Raw genomic sequence first — 19,330 nt, forward strand, 5'->3', positions numbered from 1 at the left:
TGTGTCCTTGATTGACCTCGTCTTCATACAAGCCCGCCTCATAGTCCATTTCCCCCTCGAGTGAGCGTTGATGTTGTGCCCTATCTAAAGCGTCCAAGTAATCCTTGTAGCAAATAGACATCTCTACAGCTGGTGGAGTGAGTCGAGTCCTCCTAATCGATATAACCCTGCCAGAAACAGAAAAAGCAGACTCCGAAGCTACCGTGGAAGCTTGGACCGTTAGTAAATCTTTGGCCATGGCGGCGAGGATCGGAAACTCATCCTCCTTACCTCTCCACCAAGCCAGCAAATCAAGACTTCTAAATTCATCTGGAGTCATGTGTTTCACAAAGTTGGTACCACCATACCTTCCAAGTTCACTGCTTGGGGTGTTTACCTTTTGACGTTTACCGGCGTCTTCCCAAATCATGTAGTACATCCCCATTTCAAGGTCGGTTTGGGATTGGGATTGGGCAACAGCTCTTAACGAGTCATGAATTTGGGAAGACGACCCGTATTTTGTAAGGTAAACATCATACATGTTAGACAAGGTGGTGTTGAAAGCATTCTTTAAAGTTTGGTTATAATAGGGGTTTTGATCGTCGTTTAACTCTAGCTCATCACAAATTTTTTCTATTAAAGCTTCAACACCACCAACATTTATGCAAGGGTTTAACGCAGCAGCACATGTCAAAACAGCGGGTAGTTGTTGAAAATATTTTCTAAATTTTTCTTTCATTTTTACACCCATATCAAAATAAGGTGCACCCCTACAATGAAGTTCACTCAACTTTGTGCACATGACAGCAATTTTTGGTAAAGCAATGGGGCTTGTTGGATAGTAAACCCCGGATAAACTAGTTGTGCAAGATTTAAAAATTTGAAGGACCTCCGTAACGATCTCAATCAATAACCAGTTTCTAGGATCGTACGGTGCACATTTACCCCTACTTGACATTATTTGATGAAACGCAATTAGTGATTCTTTTTGTTGGATGGCTTTCTCAAACATATCACAAGTCGAGTTCCATCTTGTTGGACAATCCCAATTGGGCCCCAACCATTGACAATTAGCTTCATCACAAAATTTTTTGTATCTTGAAAATGTTTTATTGTTGCTAAAAACATCTCGTAACATTCTTTTAAAATTGTTTCTTTGCGTTTCGATCACGTTTAACCCATCTTGCACGGCCAAGTTGATAATATGTGCAATGCATCGGCTATGAAAAAACGCTCCATCACAAATAGGTTTATACTTTAATTTTAAATGGCCAACCGCGGCCGTATTGTTGGACGCGTTATCAAACGAAATTGAAAAGATTTTATCTTCAATCTTGTATTGTCGAATGACTTTATCCAAGAGTTTAAAAATATTTCTACCCGTGTGCGGGTAATCAAACAATTGAAACGCAACGGTTCGTTTCATCATTTGCCACGACCCGGGGTCAACCCAATGAGCCGTCACACAAATGTATGAGTCGGGCGAACCATTAGGTACCGACCACACATCCGTTGTTAAGTTTACACCAGTTTGTAAGTTTGAAAAGTATGAAATTAGTTCGGATTTAGCGTTTTTCCAAGCTTTAAGACAATCTCTTCTAAGGGTCGAACGACTTACGTGTTGGTAGCGTGGTTGAACATACTTTTGCATCATCTCCGTGAATTGAGGGTTGTCGAAGTGGTTGAAAGGAAGTGTATTTTGAATCACAAAGTTTGAAAACTTTTGACGTACCGCTTCAAGGTCGTACGTAAACACCGTTCCTTGATTCGTCATCTCCGGCTGCGAACTACTTCCCGATTCGTCCTTCAAGGCCTTGCAAAAGGGCCTTTGTACATGCGCTCTTAAAGTGGAGTTTGCATCTTTGCCATAAAACTTCAAACAATGTTTGCATCGAGCTTTTTGGGTACCGTTAGACATTTCGCATAGGTCGAAATGTTGCCAAACATCTTGGTTTCGTTTCGTGGGGATGACCCGAACGACCGTTTCTCCCGTGTTCGAGGCACCCATGTTGACGGATGAAGCAGCACTTTGGGAGGCCATGATAATCGACTACGAAATAAGAGCGTATGGAGTGGTAATGTGGTATAATTGAGCGTGAGATAACAAAATAATCGCGTATGTAATAAACGTTTAGAGCGTTTGGAGTTGTATAATCGAGTGTGATCTAACCAATACCCAACCTAAGCTATATATAGATGTTTGTGGGGGTAAAATGGGGAAAAAAAAAAACGGTCAAAAATTATAAAAAACGGCTATATGGCCGTTAATCAACGGGAAAAAACCGGTTTTTAACCGGTTAACCGGTTTTTTTATAACGGTCAAAAACCGGTTTATAAAAAAACCGGTTAACCGGTTTTTTAAAAAACCGGTTATTAAAAAAACCGGTTTTTTAATAACCGGTTATTAAAAAAAACCGGTTTTTTTTATAACCGGTTATAAAACCGGTTTTGGCTCCAAATTGTGTAACCGATATATAAACCGCCGGTTTGTAAACCGGTCAAACCGGTTTACAAAAAACCGGTTTTCTTAAAAACCGGTTTCCGGTTTAAACCGGCAAACCGGTTCGAGGACCGGTTTTTTTGACCACCTCTACATAAGGGCTGTCAAATCTCAAATACCGTTAACATTTTTAGATGTGAACAAAAGAAAAATCCACAACTATTTTGATTCGGTAAGAACATTCTGATGACTGGTCTCTTAAAAGGTTACATTCTTACTGGCCTTTTACAATGACATGATTTGATGTCTATTGTCTAACATGTTCTCACCATCCAATCTGTAATAACAAGATTGTTGTTAATCGTTTTCAATTATATCAATTTTATCGGGTTTTCAAATCACCATGTTGGCTCGGGTTTACTGTCATAACTATTTTTATGATTCTATTTTCCTGAGCGTGAAAAAAAAAAATCATTAAATAGATATTTAATGGGCGTTTGAGATTGCTTATTTAGTCTCCTTAAGAAGTTCATAATCCTTAATAAGTTCTGATATTGTGAGCAATAGATTAATAAGTCAGGATTTTACAATAAATAAGGAATCCCAAACACCAACTTGTGATTTTAATTGATCCAGATTTAAATCCGAACACTCCTAATCCCAACCAGGGTCAAACTACTTCTAGGAGGGCACATGTGCATGATGACAAAGCCATAACCACTACCATGTGCAAAGAGAAAGAAAATATGATAGCGGAATCCGCCAGTCACGCAATGGAATGAATTATAAATTAATAATCCATAAATAATAACAATCAATGTGCGATTACATGCGTCTATCCAACTCAATCACACCCATTACTCAACTTTGTCTTCTTTTTTTTTTGGTCAAACTATAATCAACAACTTCAAACCAACTGAAAAAAAATATCAAAAAAGAAACCGATAATATTGTGTACCCATTTTGAGCAGTAGAATCTATCATATCACCAAATTGAATTCTGCATCAGACACGGACAAGTAACGAGTCCCATATGGCGGCAATCGTGACGACAGCTGGGACCACAAGCTGGCTTCTGAGAACAACAGTGAGACTTGAAGAGTGACTCTTTGCAGGTGCGGCTCGTGGAGGTGGTGATAGAGGAGCGAGGTGCACGTGCAGCTTCATGCCACCATAGCATGACCCTTTGCTACTAATGAAGTAGCGGTCGTGGGTCACATTGAGTTCCACTACATCTCTTCCAGCCCCTGTTGTGTAATTGTGAACCGGATGCTCGGCGTTGCACGTTTCATAGTTGGTCTTGTTGACTTCAATCACATCGTTCTGGTTTCTGTCGTACACGAAAACTGCAAGAACCAAAATTAACAATAATAACTAAGATCCAAAATATATCTAATGTCACAACTCACATGTTATACAATGCATAATATTCACAAGTATTGGTGCTAATATTTATAAACATATATAACATTTTATTATGTAATCCAATTCTCAGATCAACTTCTTGCAATCTAAAATCATATCCACACTATTCATTGCGCATTAATAGCGTGAGCAATAACCACATCGTTAACCTAGTAGAGCCGAAAACCAACAAAACCAAACCAAAATTAACCGAATTTACTGAAATCAGTTATTGGTTATTTTTGTAGAGCCCAAATTCGATTTTGTTTATTAACCGAACCAAAAACCGAATAAACTAAACTGGTTAACCGAAAACTGATTGATTATTTTGGTTGCAGCTAATAACCGAACTGTGCACACTCCTACTGATCACATTTGTAGGTAAATAACAGTAAGACAGTGAAAGATCCAGGACTCGTAATTAGAAATTGCAAAACCTAATTAAACAATATATCAACAACATCTGGGTAGAAAGAAAGAAAGAAAGATCTAGTGCAATTAGGTTCAAAATGACCGATCTACGTGTACAAAGACAGTAATTAGAAAAACAAAACATTAGATCTAAGAGAAATAAATATAAAATACTTACAGAGCCAGTCACCGAAGTTGAAGGTTTGGTTACCAGCCCAAAGAGTGTAGTTAACGTTGGTAGTCCACCCCATGCTTCCGCCGACGATTAATCGTCTGGCGGAGACTTCCGGCAACATGATGACTAATGTAGCAAAGAATGCGATAGCCACCGCCGTGGTAGTGCTCCGTCCCATTTCGAGGTTTTTCTAGAAACGTCGGGTAATGTAAATGCAAATTGTAATGTATTTCTGTCTCTTGGGTTTGGTTTTATAACACGAAAACAAATAAATAATTTCTGATTAGTCGGTACGCGTTTTTATTGTTATTTATTTTGTTTATGTTTTTATATCGATTTCCTTCATGTCACTATCTATTTAAATCGGCTTCTATCGTGTCCCTACAAATATGTGTTTGTTATTCATGGTTTTTTTTGGAACGTGTTACTTGTATCCTTTAAATATTGTAAACCCTAACCACTAATAAGATATTTATTTGTCTTGATGGTAAGCTACAACATCGAGGTTTAAAGAGGCTTACATCTTGATTAGTTTCTAGCTCAAATGTTTCATAGCGATGTTAGGATAAAATATTTTTTGTTTTGTGGCGTCAAAATGCATAATGATGTGAAAGGTTACCATCTTTAATATATTGACATTGTGAGATACACCTAAGATGTTACATTTTGCTCTAGACTAATAAAAAGTAGTTCAACTGTATGGGGAAAAAAGGTAGCTTTTTTTACCTTTGAAGCAGATTTGTCAAGATCTTGATCTTATTTAAGATATTATTCTTACACAAGATGGCCCCGAGATGAGAAGCAAATTGCCTTAGGTTGTACGTCTGTGTTGTGTGTAGTATTAAAAATTGTTCTGACAAAATCATTAACTTTTTTAAGTTTAAACTGAATCCATCACAATCGAAGTTTTATATAATTTACTATAAAACGATTACAATAAAGTGGCAGGCAAACGGGCAACAAGCTGCGCCGCAACCCCCTTTTGAACAGCAAAGCCAATCCTGCTAAAAACGAAGCTTTGGGACCTAGAAGCTGAAGAGGTTCCGTGTACGACGCGCTGAACCCTACTCAAAAATTTCACAGCCTCTGGAGCCAGAAAACCAAATGTATCAAAGGCAAATGGTAGAAAGACATGTTGATTATCTAAACAAGCTTTCTCGTGTTTAACAACTTTGCCCGATTCAGCTTTCAACGCAGCCTGACCCACAACAAACCCACGGTCCCTGAGCCCAACAAGAGGAGACACTCCTGTAAGATTCACACAGGCGTGTTTGTTACTAGTTTAAACTTGATAAAATAATAAGGTACAACTGATAGGAGATTCAGATTACTAAAATATATTACTAGTAATTTAGATTCTGAGGCATCGAATTTTTTATAGACACTTGATGAACTACTTTTAATTGAACTTGGTCATTTAACCTAGTTGCTTATTTACTTCTTTTATCATATCAATATTAACACATTTTTAGCTTTTTCATTAACTATTTGACTATTTCAACGCAAGTAAATATTTGGACGGGTGAGTCTTAATGTCTTATCATATGCACTGCATGATCATAATTAGGGCCGTTATTTTTATCCAAAACCCGAAACCCAACCCGAAAAATTCTTGCCTGAATCCGAACTAACCCGATCCAAAGAACCCGAATCCGAACCCGATCTGAAGTAATTCGGGTTGGTTCTCGGGTTTGATTGATAAGTTTTGGGTCAACCCGAATAAACTTTTAGTTTTGAAATTAAATATATTTTTAGGTATAATAGGTTAAGCCTTAGCCACTAAAGTTATCAGAATATGGCTCTAATCGACTCTTGTCATTCAAACTATTATGGATCGATTGCTTATTATTAATTATGTTTTCTGTTTATTACTAATAGCAACCGTAATCGAACAACCAAATCACACTGATTGAATACAATTATAGTTCGAGTTAGTTTTACTCTTCTTTTAAATTGTTTTATCAAGTTATGTTGGTTTATTATTTGATTATTTACGTTATAAGCAAAGATGAATATGTTGTTTTAATTATAGGATACTCGAAACCCGATTAACCTAACCCGAACCCAAAAACCCGTGAGATATATGGGTTGGGTTTTAGGCCACTATTTAAAACTTTGAAACCCGAAGAGCCCGATCCAAAAAAAACCCGAAAACGAACCCGAAGAACACCCCTAATCATAACACACATATGTGAATCAACATATGTTCAATAAAAAAAATTATAATTTCTTAAGGTATCGAGATCTTGAGAACCATGCTTTCAAATGCTAATCTATCAAAAATAAGATACCTGGCACTTTGACGGTATGAACCGACTCCTATAGTCTAGATTGAGATTTCATGCATTTATGGATTACATGGAGAACTGACACATTTTTATTAAATTAAAATTTCAAACTAATAAGATTTTAACATCAAAATTACGCTCTTAACAAGTATTCTTTCAAAATACAATCAGTTATACTAGGATGACATGAAAATTTGAACTAACTTCTATGGTCAATATCAATATCTAGCGTCTTACACAATACACAAGATCATAATTCATATGCACCCATGGGTATTTTTCTTTTGATATGCGTATGTCGCATTGGCGTTGCTCATGTTTCAGAGCACACACGTCCCCATAAGAAAACCTTAATGTAAACCTTCTTACCACCCCGTCAAAATGGTGATAGGATACCATCCATGGATTACATGAAAGATTGACACGGTTTAAGATCTTAAAAATAGACACCGTTTAAAAATTACATGATATGACAAAAGGTACTGATCTGGCGTTTGAGGTGGCTTCAAAGCTGGCAAAGCTGCATTTTTTAAGAAATTAATCAAAAAATAGGTTTAATAGATTATTATAAAACCCTATAATTGTTTCAATCTTGTACATATGTGATAAAATGATTTGCCACATCATAATATTAATAATATTAATACAAATTGTTACTACAACTTTGTGCCATTACATTTGTTTATCATAACAGATTCTTTATTTTCTTCATAGTCTATTTTTAGAAAGTATATGTGTTTTCACCTCAGTCAAATTCACTAATATTGAGATGAAAACACAGATTCACACTCAGTTCATAAAACACATTACATTTTACATGGAAATGAATTCAATCAAGCCTTCTCAGCAAGTACTCAACCTGCACTTCTTTTGTCAATGGCATAATCCACTCCCCATATATATCAGCAACCAAACTTGGTTTTATTTTATAAACCGGCTCGGTAACGTCTTCCCCAGACCCCACTGTCACTACTTGCCCGAAAGTCTTGGTTTTTGCTTCCACTCTCTTCTTTACCGTCTCTTCCACGGCCGGGTAGGTCAACAGGCTCATCAGTTTTTCCCTATCCTGCATGTAAAATTACCATTATACCCTTCATAATACCTGACGGGGTTTTCATTATTTTATATAAAACACGCATAGAACCTCTTACATTTGCTTTGATGGCAGCTTCATAATCAGCTGGTGAAGCCCGGAATTTGGATTCGGCAACAAATTTACCATAGTGAATTCTTCTAGACAGTGCCTGCAAATAGCATAAAGTGAATTTCCATTTTACAAGATTGGTGCATTATTATAAATGTGTACCTGCAAGCATGTGTAGTCACACGTTGCGGCTAATCCACAATTACCATCATTTCCTTCCTTGACTAGCCGCGGGAGAAGATCTTTAAAGTATATATCCCATATATTGCTGTTAATATTAATATCACTAGCACAAGGATGCAGCACCTATACGCATAGCATTAATGAAAAAGAAACTAACCGAGTTGTAAACTAATATAACTATATAAAACCAATTGGGTAACCATCATTACTTGTGGGTACGGCGAATGCGGCAATACAGGATTGGATAATTCATTTGGGAAAAACAGATGCTCGTCGGGGCTCTTGTATCTTCCAACCTGTTTAACAAAACAAGTGTTATGTTTGTGCTGACATCAACATTTTTTTATAGTAACTATCAAATTGTGGTATAAAATATAAAGTACTTGAGCATGGATCTTTTCGGTTTCTTTGATCATGAATTCGACTAAAGAAACCTGGAAACCATCTACCAAGGAAGCATTGGGATCATATGTGTCGTGGTTGTAACAATATTGAGCTCTTTCCAAAAGGCTAAAAATAATGGTATCTTCTTGTTTAATTAGAGAACTTCTTATAGCATCAAGAGTATAGATCTCATTCTTGTCCACCTTGTTATCGTTTGTTGATCTACAAAGACCAATCTAATTAGTGTGCCTAGAACAGGCTAACCAATGTTCTAGCTAGAGGAGGCAATTATGACCCGTTATTCAAACAATTGGCGAATTTGGGTAAAACTAAATTGCATATTGGTTCATTTGGATCACCTTAAATTAGTCAAAGAGTGACTATCATAAAACTTCTTTAACTTGAAAAAAAAGATCAAAATGGGTTAGCACCACCCACGACCATTGTTTGTCTTTGCCAACTTGTCTCCGTCTTCGACACCGGCATTTTGCTTAAAACCCGTTTTGACTCCAACCAAATTGATACCAAACGACTCATTTTAACCAATTCCATTGTGGGCAGACTTGTTTTGACCCCAACCAAATTGATACTTTTCAAATCGGCCTAGATTGACCCGAATTCATTTTGCTTAGAATCCGAACCAGCCCGACATGCCGACTTTGCCAGGTCTAGCAGTATCACATACCATATTTGAACAAACTTTACAGAAAAACAAAATCAATCTCGCATGTTTGACTTTTTAATGTCAAATGAGTATGTTGAATTAAAGGATTATTCTGTATGTCAAGTTTGGCAGTTTTGAATCCCCAAAATCAAATCAAATCAAAGGATGGCATGTGGCATACTTAGATCGTAATATTATCAACAGTTGATGAATCATACACATGATGAATCTTGCATTGAAATAAAAAAGAAAACAAAAATGAGAGAAAGAAAGGTACCCAAATGAAGTGTGGGTGTTAGTCAACCCTAGATTGGGCGTTTCCAGCTTCCAGTTCTTCCACATTTGATGCGGTTATAGTCTACAAGAAAGATTTTTAGAGTAGCCACGAATCAATATTGGATGACTGGCATATCTAAACCCCTATAAATTAATGATTGATTCTCTTATTTACAAAAGTTTGATGTTTTTCCTTATTTAATAGACATGTTTTGTTTTCTTTTATTTTTAAGTTAATAAGCTACTAATGGAATTGTAAGAAAAATACTTGGTGCTTCATGAAACTTAGGTTCGATTCATGTTACCAGCATTTAGTTTTGGAGATATCAGGGTGATGATGGGAGACTAGGTGTGTAGTTAGTTGCAGTGTTGCAAAAATCCCGACTAGGCATCGATTAATCACGAGTCCCCATTTCACTGATTAATTTTTGGCACGATCAAATCCGGCCATAATCGGCTGTTTTTTGTGACATTCCGACCAAAATCAATTGTTTCCGACGAGATTCCGACCAAATCTGTGGTTTCCGGCGTGTTTCCAACGAAAATCAGCGATTTCCAGTGAGATTCCAGCCACTTTTTGGCCAAAATATGTTTGTGTATGTATAAAACTGAAAATTACATATAAAAAATGTGTGCGTGTATATATAAAACTAAAAAAATATACATTAAAGTCCGATTCGATTAATCCTAATTAATCACTAGTCTCCACCCCACCGCCCGACTAGCGATTTTTATAACACTGATTAGTTGCACCATAATGATAATGAGAGACTAGATGAGTAGTTTGTTGTGTATATTCTTTTAGATGATACCTTAACACCTCAACAGATCATTTAAAACGTTGAACTGTGAATTGAGTTTATCTAGGAAGAGGATTAGGATTATTATCATTCTGAGCATATTAGGTCAACGACTATCAGGATGACAAATTTTACAGGCCTTTTGAAGAAGACTGTCAGGCTGTTCTCTATGGTGAGGGGCTTCGAAGCCTCTCCCCAGTGCCACGTCAGCGCCACATGGGCACTGAGGGGCCTTCAAAGGCCCGCCTCAAAGATGCCCCTCTATGGTGAGGGGGCTTCGAAGCCTTTAATTTTTTTATATATTTTTTAATTTAATAAACCCACTTGTGTTGTGTTGAAAGTTTTTAGTTTTTAACCGGCTGGGTCGTGGAACCATCGATTATTTATTGCCCTTCATATTTGTAGTGTAAATAAACCATTTTATCCTAAAGTAACTTACCCACCCGCCACTTCTCACCTTCACTTTCTCATCCAATCCAATGGAATCATCAACTCACTCTTTGCCTCCTACGGCGGCTCTTTCTCCTTCCACTTCTTATCTTCCTCCTACTCCTCCGCTTCTCTCAGATTATCATCCAATCAGGTTCCTTCCTTACTTGCTTTTCTTCTTTTTTATGTTTATTATTATTACATTTCTTCCTTCCACACATTAATATTATTATTCGATCGATTGAAGAGTCGATTGAAGAGTCGATCGAAGGTTCGTGTGTCCGTTGAAGGGGAGGGGGCCCACACAGCGACCAGCCTTATTGGTGAAAGGAGATGAGGCCTTTTGAAGAAGACTGTTATTGGTGAAAGGAGATGAAGGGGTGAAGAATTGTTAGTGATAGTGTCACTGAGCTATCAGGATTAAGGGTTTACTTGTATACCAAATTGAGAATTCTTAATAAACATTTATGTAACTTGGAAGTGGAGTATGCACTTGTTCAATGTTATTTTGCCATTGGTACTCACACAACACGTACTAATAAAGTTTTAAAGATTAAGACGAGCCCAAAACGCCGCGAACACCACCCCCGACGCATTTTGAAGGCTCTCGTTGGATATATAACGGTGTGGTGGGATGACTTAGCCAATCAAGTTTTTTTCCTTCATATTTATATTTTTATTTATGTTATAAAGTTAATAATTGTTTAATAATTGAAATAGTGTTATGGGAATTTTATCACCACGTCTTTTTTTGCAAAACTAGTCGTTGATTTAGACGTCACGTGTCACACAACCCCCCTACGTGCTTAGTTTTCATTGCACGTGATCTAAGGAACCTTTATGGCCTCGATACCATGTGGAGTCCAATGGGATGAAAGTTGCCGACCATGTGTAGTGGATGGAGCCAGGGCCGGCCATAAGGTGTGGCCAGGTAGTCGACGGCCGCAGGACCGACACTCCACTAGGCCCGATTTTTTTTTAAATTATATGTATTTTTATTAAAACAATATGTATATTTAGTGTTTAAACTTAATTACATAACCACTAGTTTGTTCTAGTGGCAAATGGGTATTACTCCTAACTAGGGGTGGCAAATGTGACCCATTGGGTTAAATGAGTTGTATTACAATGTATATAATATGTCACAATGGGTCAAGCTAAAAAAAATAAAATGATTGAAACGGGTTGAAATTTCTCAAGTTTTTTTTTCTTTTCTTCTTTTAAGAACGAGAAAAACAGAGGAAACTTTTTAGTACTTTTACTTTTTTACCTTTTGATTTATATTTCGAGTTATGATTTTTTGTAAGGCCTCGTTGCCGGTGCCCTACTTTGGACGTTGGATTTACTCATAAACACTGTCACACCCCAACCTACAGCGGAACATGCCGGGGCGCGACATTGATTGTATACACTAAGTAAAATACACGTGTCAATATCTAAATTATTCATTCATATATCAAGATTTAAAAGCACAAACATTGTCTCAAAAGAAATACCGTTACATTTAAATATCCAAAACATAAATAACTTAAAATAAAAGTGTTCTTCGTTCATCATGCAACCTATGGTCTCATCTAACTTCCATTACTTGATTCATCCGATAAAGCTACCTGCGTCATGCGTGAAAATATATATCTTTGTCAACATAAAGTTGAGCAAGTAAACCACATTCTTTGAGTATATATAATAATAAAATGACAATTCCATGCGATAATTCCAAATCACTACAATTAGTATAACAATAAATAAAAGTTATCTTTTCAACCAAATCACATAGATAATGGTTTACTTCGACAGCGTATGATCATACTAATGAGGATGAGATACCAACCAACATAAAAATAAACACATAGTCATATTCGCACATAACAACTAATCGAGCAATTTCAATTATGTATATAACGGAATTGTAGTGAAAACAATAAATTGATTTTGAACGCATAACGCCCCCAAAATTGTAAAGCGGTAAAAGGAGGATGTGAATTTACTTACCTTTAAACGAGGACGAGATAATAAAAGAAAAAGGCTAGAATGGAAAACGATCAAGCTTCCCGAGATTTGCCGACAATTATTCCTAGTTGTTAAGGATAAAGTGAGTTAAATATAAATGACAATATAATAAGACGGATCTTGGGTCTCGATGAGATATTAATATGTAACAAGTCTTATTATCATAACTATACGGTTGTTGTGATTTATTAATGTTATTATTATTACTATTATTATTGTTAGTATTTAATTACCATTATTATTAATTGTTTTTGATAAATAAAATAATTATTACTTGTTGATGATTAAATAAAATATTATGCAATATATATAAACTAACGTGGAGGTTCAAAAGAAAGCTTATTATGAACAATCTAAAATATTTCGGTTTATTAAAGCAACTTTTATTTAATATAGCAATGTAAGAATGTGATTATAAATATTTAAAATAAATAAATAAATAAAACTATAAAACTGGGTTTTGGGAGGCTTAGAGGTTTGGTTTCGACAAAAATCAACATTTATCACTTGATATTTATGAGTAATATTAAATATACTAATGAAAAAATAATTAAAAATAAAATATGCAAAACCGCGTCCAGGGGGGTTCGAACCCGCGCCTGGCCGGTTCTAAGTGTCTTAGACAAACGCGCACCAGCCGTTGGGCTGATGCCTTAACTTGTTGAAAGAAACAGGTTCGTAATTCATAAACAAGCAGTCCCAAGAATACCCCCAAATCAAACGAACCCTAGAATCTTGGTTTGCTTAATTCGTTCAAAGTTGATTCAAATTGAGTTAGGGGTTTCGTTTATAGATTAAAAACAAATATTAAGGGATGTTTTATTACCGTATATGATGATGGATTAAGGGATAACAATTAACTAGGGCTTGCGGCTCAAAGTTGATCTCAAATCTGGTATTAACGAACTGGTGTGTTGTAATTATGTTAGGGTTTTGATTAGCGATGGTTTGAGGAACGTGTGTATACGATTAATTGAGATATGGTGACGTTTATATAGTGTTTTAGGGACAGACCAGCCGCAGTTCGGTTTTTTGGTAAGTTATCTGTCAATTGGTAATAAGTTTCTACAATTAAACTGTCGGTTAACGCGTTTTTTGGTCCACAATTGATTTGGCAAGATCGATTTCGTTGATTAATCCATAAATTAAGGCCCAAGCAAAAGGGGGGGGGGGGGGGTCTTTGTCGGTGACGGTGGGGGAGGAAGAAGAAGGGAAAAAAAGAAATTTGAATATTATTTTGAAATTTAGTCCCTGGGGTTTATGGATGGAAACGAGAATGGATTAAAGTTGGTTAAGGGGTTGATTTGTACAAATCTTATAACTATAACCGAATATATAAATAAATAAAATACTAAACAGTAACGATCTTTATGGATAAAATACCCGAACCCGAACCCGGGCCGGGTAATGATTACAAAACCGAAAGGAAACGAAAAACCCGAAATGTTACAGCATTCACTACTTTAGGAAATTTCGTCCCTAAATTAGGAATTAAGCCGTAACGAAGAGGTGCGGATACTTGGACTCCATTTGGTCTTTACGTTCCCAAGTGAACCCAGGACCACGTTTAGATTCCCAACGAACTTTGACAAGCGGAATACGACTACGCTTGGTCTCTTTGTCCATATGGTCCATGATTTCAACGGGTTTCTAGATAGCACGCATAGATTCATCAACTTGAAATTCATTGAGGGTTATGTGGAGATTCCCCTCGGCTAATCACTTCTTGAGATTGGAAACATGAAAGGTTGGATGCACATTGGAGAGCTCATCAGGTAGGTTGAAACGATACGAAATATTACTAACTCTTTCAGCTACCTCGAACGGACCAACATAACGAGAAGGCAGCGTATTTCTCTTACCAAGATGAGCTACTCCCTTCCGAGGGAATACTTTAAGGAGAAAAATGTTCAACAACATTGAACTCGAGGGGTTCACGATGCTTATTGGCGTAGCTCTTTTAACGGCTACGGGCGGCAAAAGAGTTTTGAAGAATAAAAGCAATTCGATTGGGAGGTTTCTTGGACAAGCTCGGATTACCTATCGGTTCGCGGATGATAAGCGGCGTCAATGAATTCCAAAGACGAGTGATAAATCGATTATCTCGATCGGAGATAATGGTCAAAGGCGTCCTATGATGGCAAATGTTGTCCTTGGCTACTATACTGGTAGGGCATTCCTCGCAATAAGGAATTGAGGAGAACCGACTTGGTCAATCGATAAACAATAACTCAAACGGTGTTATTGCGCCTTTAAGTATTTGGGGAGTTTCGTAACGAATTTTATGGCTCGCTAATTTCCCAGCGGAAATTGGGGGTTGATCGGGTAAGCCAAACAGCTCTTGGTGCTCGAATCTATCTTAGAATAAGTGAGGCACCTGGAGGGATACACTTTGATATTTTTCTTCATTCCCGGCCACCAAAACATGGAAACGGAGGTCGGCATACGTTTTAACTGCATCGGGTGAATAGATATCGTGACTTATGAGCATCATCAAGGATGAATACACGAAGATCGTCACGATTGGGAAACAATAGACGATTCAAATTATAGAGTGAGAGGTTGCGTTTGGTTTCAAGTTGGAGTTCGACGCAACACGACATTTCGTCGTATAAGGTATCTTCGGTGACGGAGACGTGTCGTGCGTCGAAGGTGCGGTATTGAAGGTCAAATTGGACGCCAACGTAATTTGAGCATGAATGGAATTAATGTGGCTCTTACGACTAGTCTCGAAATTAAAGAATATTATTTCAATACCATAAAGGAAATTTTTACTTATGATTTAAAATAATATTATGATTTAGAATAATATAGAACTTGGGTTAGTTGAAAGATAAAACTAATCATTTTACATAAAGAAAACTTACAAATCTAAATTTTATCATAACCCGGAACTTAAATTAATAGAATAACTCTACTAATGACAATCCGATAAGAACATTTATATATAGGATGTACCAGCGGCGTATCCACCATGTTCTTATCATCTCAACATTGTACCGTTATCCAAAACTAATCGGGTCTAGGATTATGACACACGATTGTACGTATCATGATTTCCATGCGAGGACTTGGGTAATTATGTATGCATCCATAATTACTTAGGTCGTCGGATGGTCCGCATAATTCGTTCCATAGTGTGGGTTACAAAAGCCTTTAAAAACATTAATTTGTGAGGGAGCACAAGTTTTAAAAATGTATGACTATAAATTAGGAAAAAGTTCATAAATTTCTAGGACATTATTTAAACGTAAGTCCTTAAAGTTGTAAAGAAATAATTTATTAATAGTTGAGGTTAATAAAATGATTTGGGATGGTTGAGGAGGGTAAAAATGAGGCACATATATGTTTTAATAACCAATATATTTAATTAATGTGAACTTTATTCGTAAAATACGTGAAATGTTATTAGTTTATACTGAAATATTTTGATGCCATAAAATTGCGTTATAAATTTATAATTGAGAAAAGACTAAAAATAACTAAGATCGACTAAAGAACACAATACAAGTCTTCGGGTCTCTTGATGGGTTAATGTGACAAGAAGTACCATGAGAAATTTAGTTCACAAAGGTCAGAGTAGATTATCTTGGAGTAGCTCAAATAGGTTGAGTTCGTAATTTGTGGTTGCGTAATTTGGGTTTTCAATATGGTATAAATGGGTAACTTGAGCTTGTGGGTATGGAATTGGTGAGGTAATAAGGACCTTGATTGACTAAGGAGACTTGAAGGATGTGGGGATGATAGGTTTGACTTGATGAATAAGGGCAAGTTGATGGCACATATTCTGGGGATGATTTGGGTCTCCATGATGGTATCAAGTGCGGTTATTAAGAACACCAGGTTGACTATGAGCGGTAGGCTGTTTGTGGGATGGTCTATACACTAGGTAGGGTACGACAAAAGTTAGCAAGGTGGCCATAGTGATGTGTATAGCTGGCACAAGGATTTAGCATAGCGACAACGGTTACAGGTGAAGCACAACGGGTGAGGACCAGTGCATGGTTTCCTTCTTGTGGCGTCGCAGCTTTGGAGATTGACCTTACGCTTGTTGTTGGTATTTGAAAACAGATTTTAGGTTCGGTTTAAGCGTCAGCGAATGAGTCGGTTTTGGTATTGTCAGGAACAAGTGATGAAACAACACAATTAGAGTTGAGGCTTTAAACTTGAGTCACGTATAACAGTTTCAAACTCTTTGGTGATCATAGTAGTCATAAGGCAGTCGTGAGAATTCAACAAACGACGATGAAACGATGGTTTCCTATGAGAACATAGAATGAAAAGGGATGATGGTAGATACAAGAGGAGCATGACGGTGAATTTTGACGTACGCCTTTCCTCGTTTAGGATGTTATGTTTGGGTTGAGGTGGATTGTCGAGGAATAGTACAACTTGACGATTTTACTTGCGTTTTGCCAGTGTGATTGGTGATGAGGATAAGCAGGGGAAAGTGAGTTAAAATTTTTAAAATTTTTGATGTGGTCTAAAATATACATATTATAATATAATTATATCATAAACTTTTAAGTTGCTTTAGGGTTATTTTTGTTAAATTATATGCGTTCGTGATTCATATTTAAAGTTTGGGTTTCAAGTGACAACGAGCTAATACGAATTGCATTTACTAAACTTTAGATAGACGGATAGAAAAATTCTAAAATGCTGTTTATTTTGATAGACAGTTCATCAAAAACCAATTATATATTGGTTAATAATTTTGAATTATTTACATAAAAAGAAAAGAAAAAAATAACAAATGTGAAATTCTTGTACGTCAATTTTGAAAGACTCCTTTATCTCATGTTCATTTAATTTATTTTGATTATAAATTCAAATGCAGTTAACACCCACGAGTGGACCGACTTTGACTTGATTGGGATCTAAATGAATAAATGGATTAGACCAGCCCAAGTGGAAGGAATTATGTGTCGGTGAGATTAATTGGGAAGCAAGAAAATAAGAGGCGGCAATTTGGAGTCTTAATTTAGAAGAAGATCGCTATTATATATATAGATATGGTGCCGTGAAGAAAAACCCTACGGCTGGAACAGAGGGTTTGGACGGCAACATAATTACAATTATTCTTTGAGTTCCAACTGGAGAAGATTGCTAGAAGATTTAAAGGCTACTTACTCTACATCAACGATAGTAATTTTGGAGCAGAAAAATAGCACTTTTTGGTTTGTCTATTATTAAACTTTACTTATTAATCATTGTTTTCGACATGAATTTGGCTACTATATATTTTGATTTGGCTTATGTTACGTTTAATATTATGAGTAGCTAAATCATTAGAACTACCTAGGTTTGGTAATTGACGATGTTTTGACGACTGTTTTGGGTTGATTAATGAACATATAATTGATTTTCTATTGTCAAGTTCAAATTTTTATGACTTTATTCTATGATTACTATTGAATTTGTTCAATATTGTATTAACTAAACCCCATGTGATTTTATCTTTACATGAATTAGTTTCGTGTTTGGTTTAGGATTACTTGTTAGACTAATTACTTGGTGTTTTTGGTTATTTGTGGTAGACGTCACCGTAGGGTTTGATTGGTTAGAGTTGTTTATCTCAATAGTTCATTTCCTTTTAGTTGGACCAAGACATTAGGAGTTGGTTTATCTCTTTGGTCTAGTCGATTTAGTTAGCCGTTGCGAGACCTCGTTCGGTTTCCTAGCCGTTGATTAGGTTAATTTGTAAGCCAAGTTATTAAATCTTTAATATTGAATTACCCCTTATTCCCTAGGTTTGTTAGGATTACGAGCTTTAGAGGAATTTGTGATTTTGATACGGATCAAGTAATAAATCATTAGGGTACTTAGAAAATCAACTGTGCTTTATCATTCTTCCTAGACGTGTTTAGGGGTCTCTAGTAAAACTGACCGTGGGGACCTATTTTCCCTTATAATTGTCTAGTTAGATAATCTTTAGAACCCGGTTTTATGTGTTCGTTGTCACCCGAGCGTCGTCGATAGTCGTTAAGATACCTCACCTAGGTGGTTCACCTTCATCATATTTGAGAGCTCCGTTAGTGCCGTTAAGTTCCGTTAAATTTTCTTGTTAGTTTTGTTAAGTTAAGTAAGTTAGTTAAATTAGTATAAAATAAAAGAAAAAAGAATAATAAAATCAATTAAATATTTAAGGTAGGACTTGAATTAAGGTTTATAATCTGAGCCGTTCTCACGTGTCTTCGAGTTCGATATCCGGACTTTCATCATCTTTACTACACGTTACCGGTACACTTGCCGTTTGTGTGAACTAGGATAGCTTGTTTGGTTTTTTAAAGCTTAGTTGCGATTAGCGTTTTATATATATATATATATATATATATATATATATATATATATATATATATTTGCACATCAAGTTTTTGGCGCCGTTGCCGGGGACACGGTTTGAGGCGATTAGAGAACGACCCGAGTTTGGGGACTTACCTATTTCTTTTTTACTTGCTTATTTGCTTTTATTTGTTTTTTGTTTAATTTTAGATTAGTTAATTTTAGTTTTTCTCTATAGTCGTATGCGTCATACCCGCTCACAAGGACCGCCGATACTTGAAACGTCTGACGATACCGAGAATGTCCAGCCCGGGAGAGAGCGTTCTGTTTCACCGACAGGTTCTGATTCTTCTTCTACTTCTATTTCTTCCGCATCTTCTAGGGATAGGAACATGGGTGACCAACCGCCTAGGAGAGTAGTAGCTGACTATGGTAGGCCGACAACGAATCCTCATTCT

At 36.4% G+C, this 19,330-nt stretch overlaps 2 protein-coding genes across 2 annotated transcripts; both read right to left on the reverse strand.

Annotated features, from left to right (window-relative positions):
- Positions 1-3,382: 3,382 nt before the first annotated feature.
- LOC143590383 (early nodulin-like protein 17) lies at positions 3,383-4,621 on the reverse strand. The gene is made up of 2 exons (XM_077070883.1): positions 4,413-4,621; positions 3,383-3,765 (listed from the first exon to the last, which is right to left on the reverse strand). Exons 1-2 carry the CDS (start codon positions 4,585-4,587, stop codon positions 3,425-3,427), a joined length of 516 nt encoding a protein of 171 aa, XP_076926998.1. The 5' UTR covers positions 4,588-4,621; the 3' UTR covers positions 3,383-3,424.
- A 1,934-nt stretch (positions 4,622-6,555) lies between these two features.
- LOC143590382 (chorismate mutase 1, chloroplastic-like) lies at positions 6,556-9,481 on the reverse strand. Its single transcript, XM_077070882.1, has 7 exons — positions 9,350-9,481; positions 8,408-8,630; positions 8,234-8,320; positions 8,004-8,147; positions 7,849-7,941; positions 7,162-7,763; positions 6,556-6,677 (listed from the first exon to the last, which is right to left on the reverse strand). The coding sequence occupies exons 1-6, from the start codon at positions 9,412-9,414 to the stop codon at positions 7,527-7,529; spliced, it is 849 nt and encodes a 282-aa protein (XP_076926997.1). The 5' UTR covers positions 9,415-9,481; the 3' UTR covers positions 6,556-6,677; positions 7,162-7,526.
- Positions 9,482-19,330: the final 9,849 nt, after the last annotated feature.

This window comes from Bidens hawaiensis, unplaced genomic scaffold (assembly GCF_021521415.1).
Source record: "Bidens hawaiensis isolate Kalapana, Puna unplaced genomic scaffold, B.hawaiensis_p1.1 tig00038511_1, whole genome shotgun sequence".
Lineage (NCBI taxonomy): Eukaryota > Viridiplantae > Streptophyta > Magnoliopsida > Asterales > Asteraceae > Bidens > Bidens hawaiensis.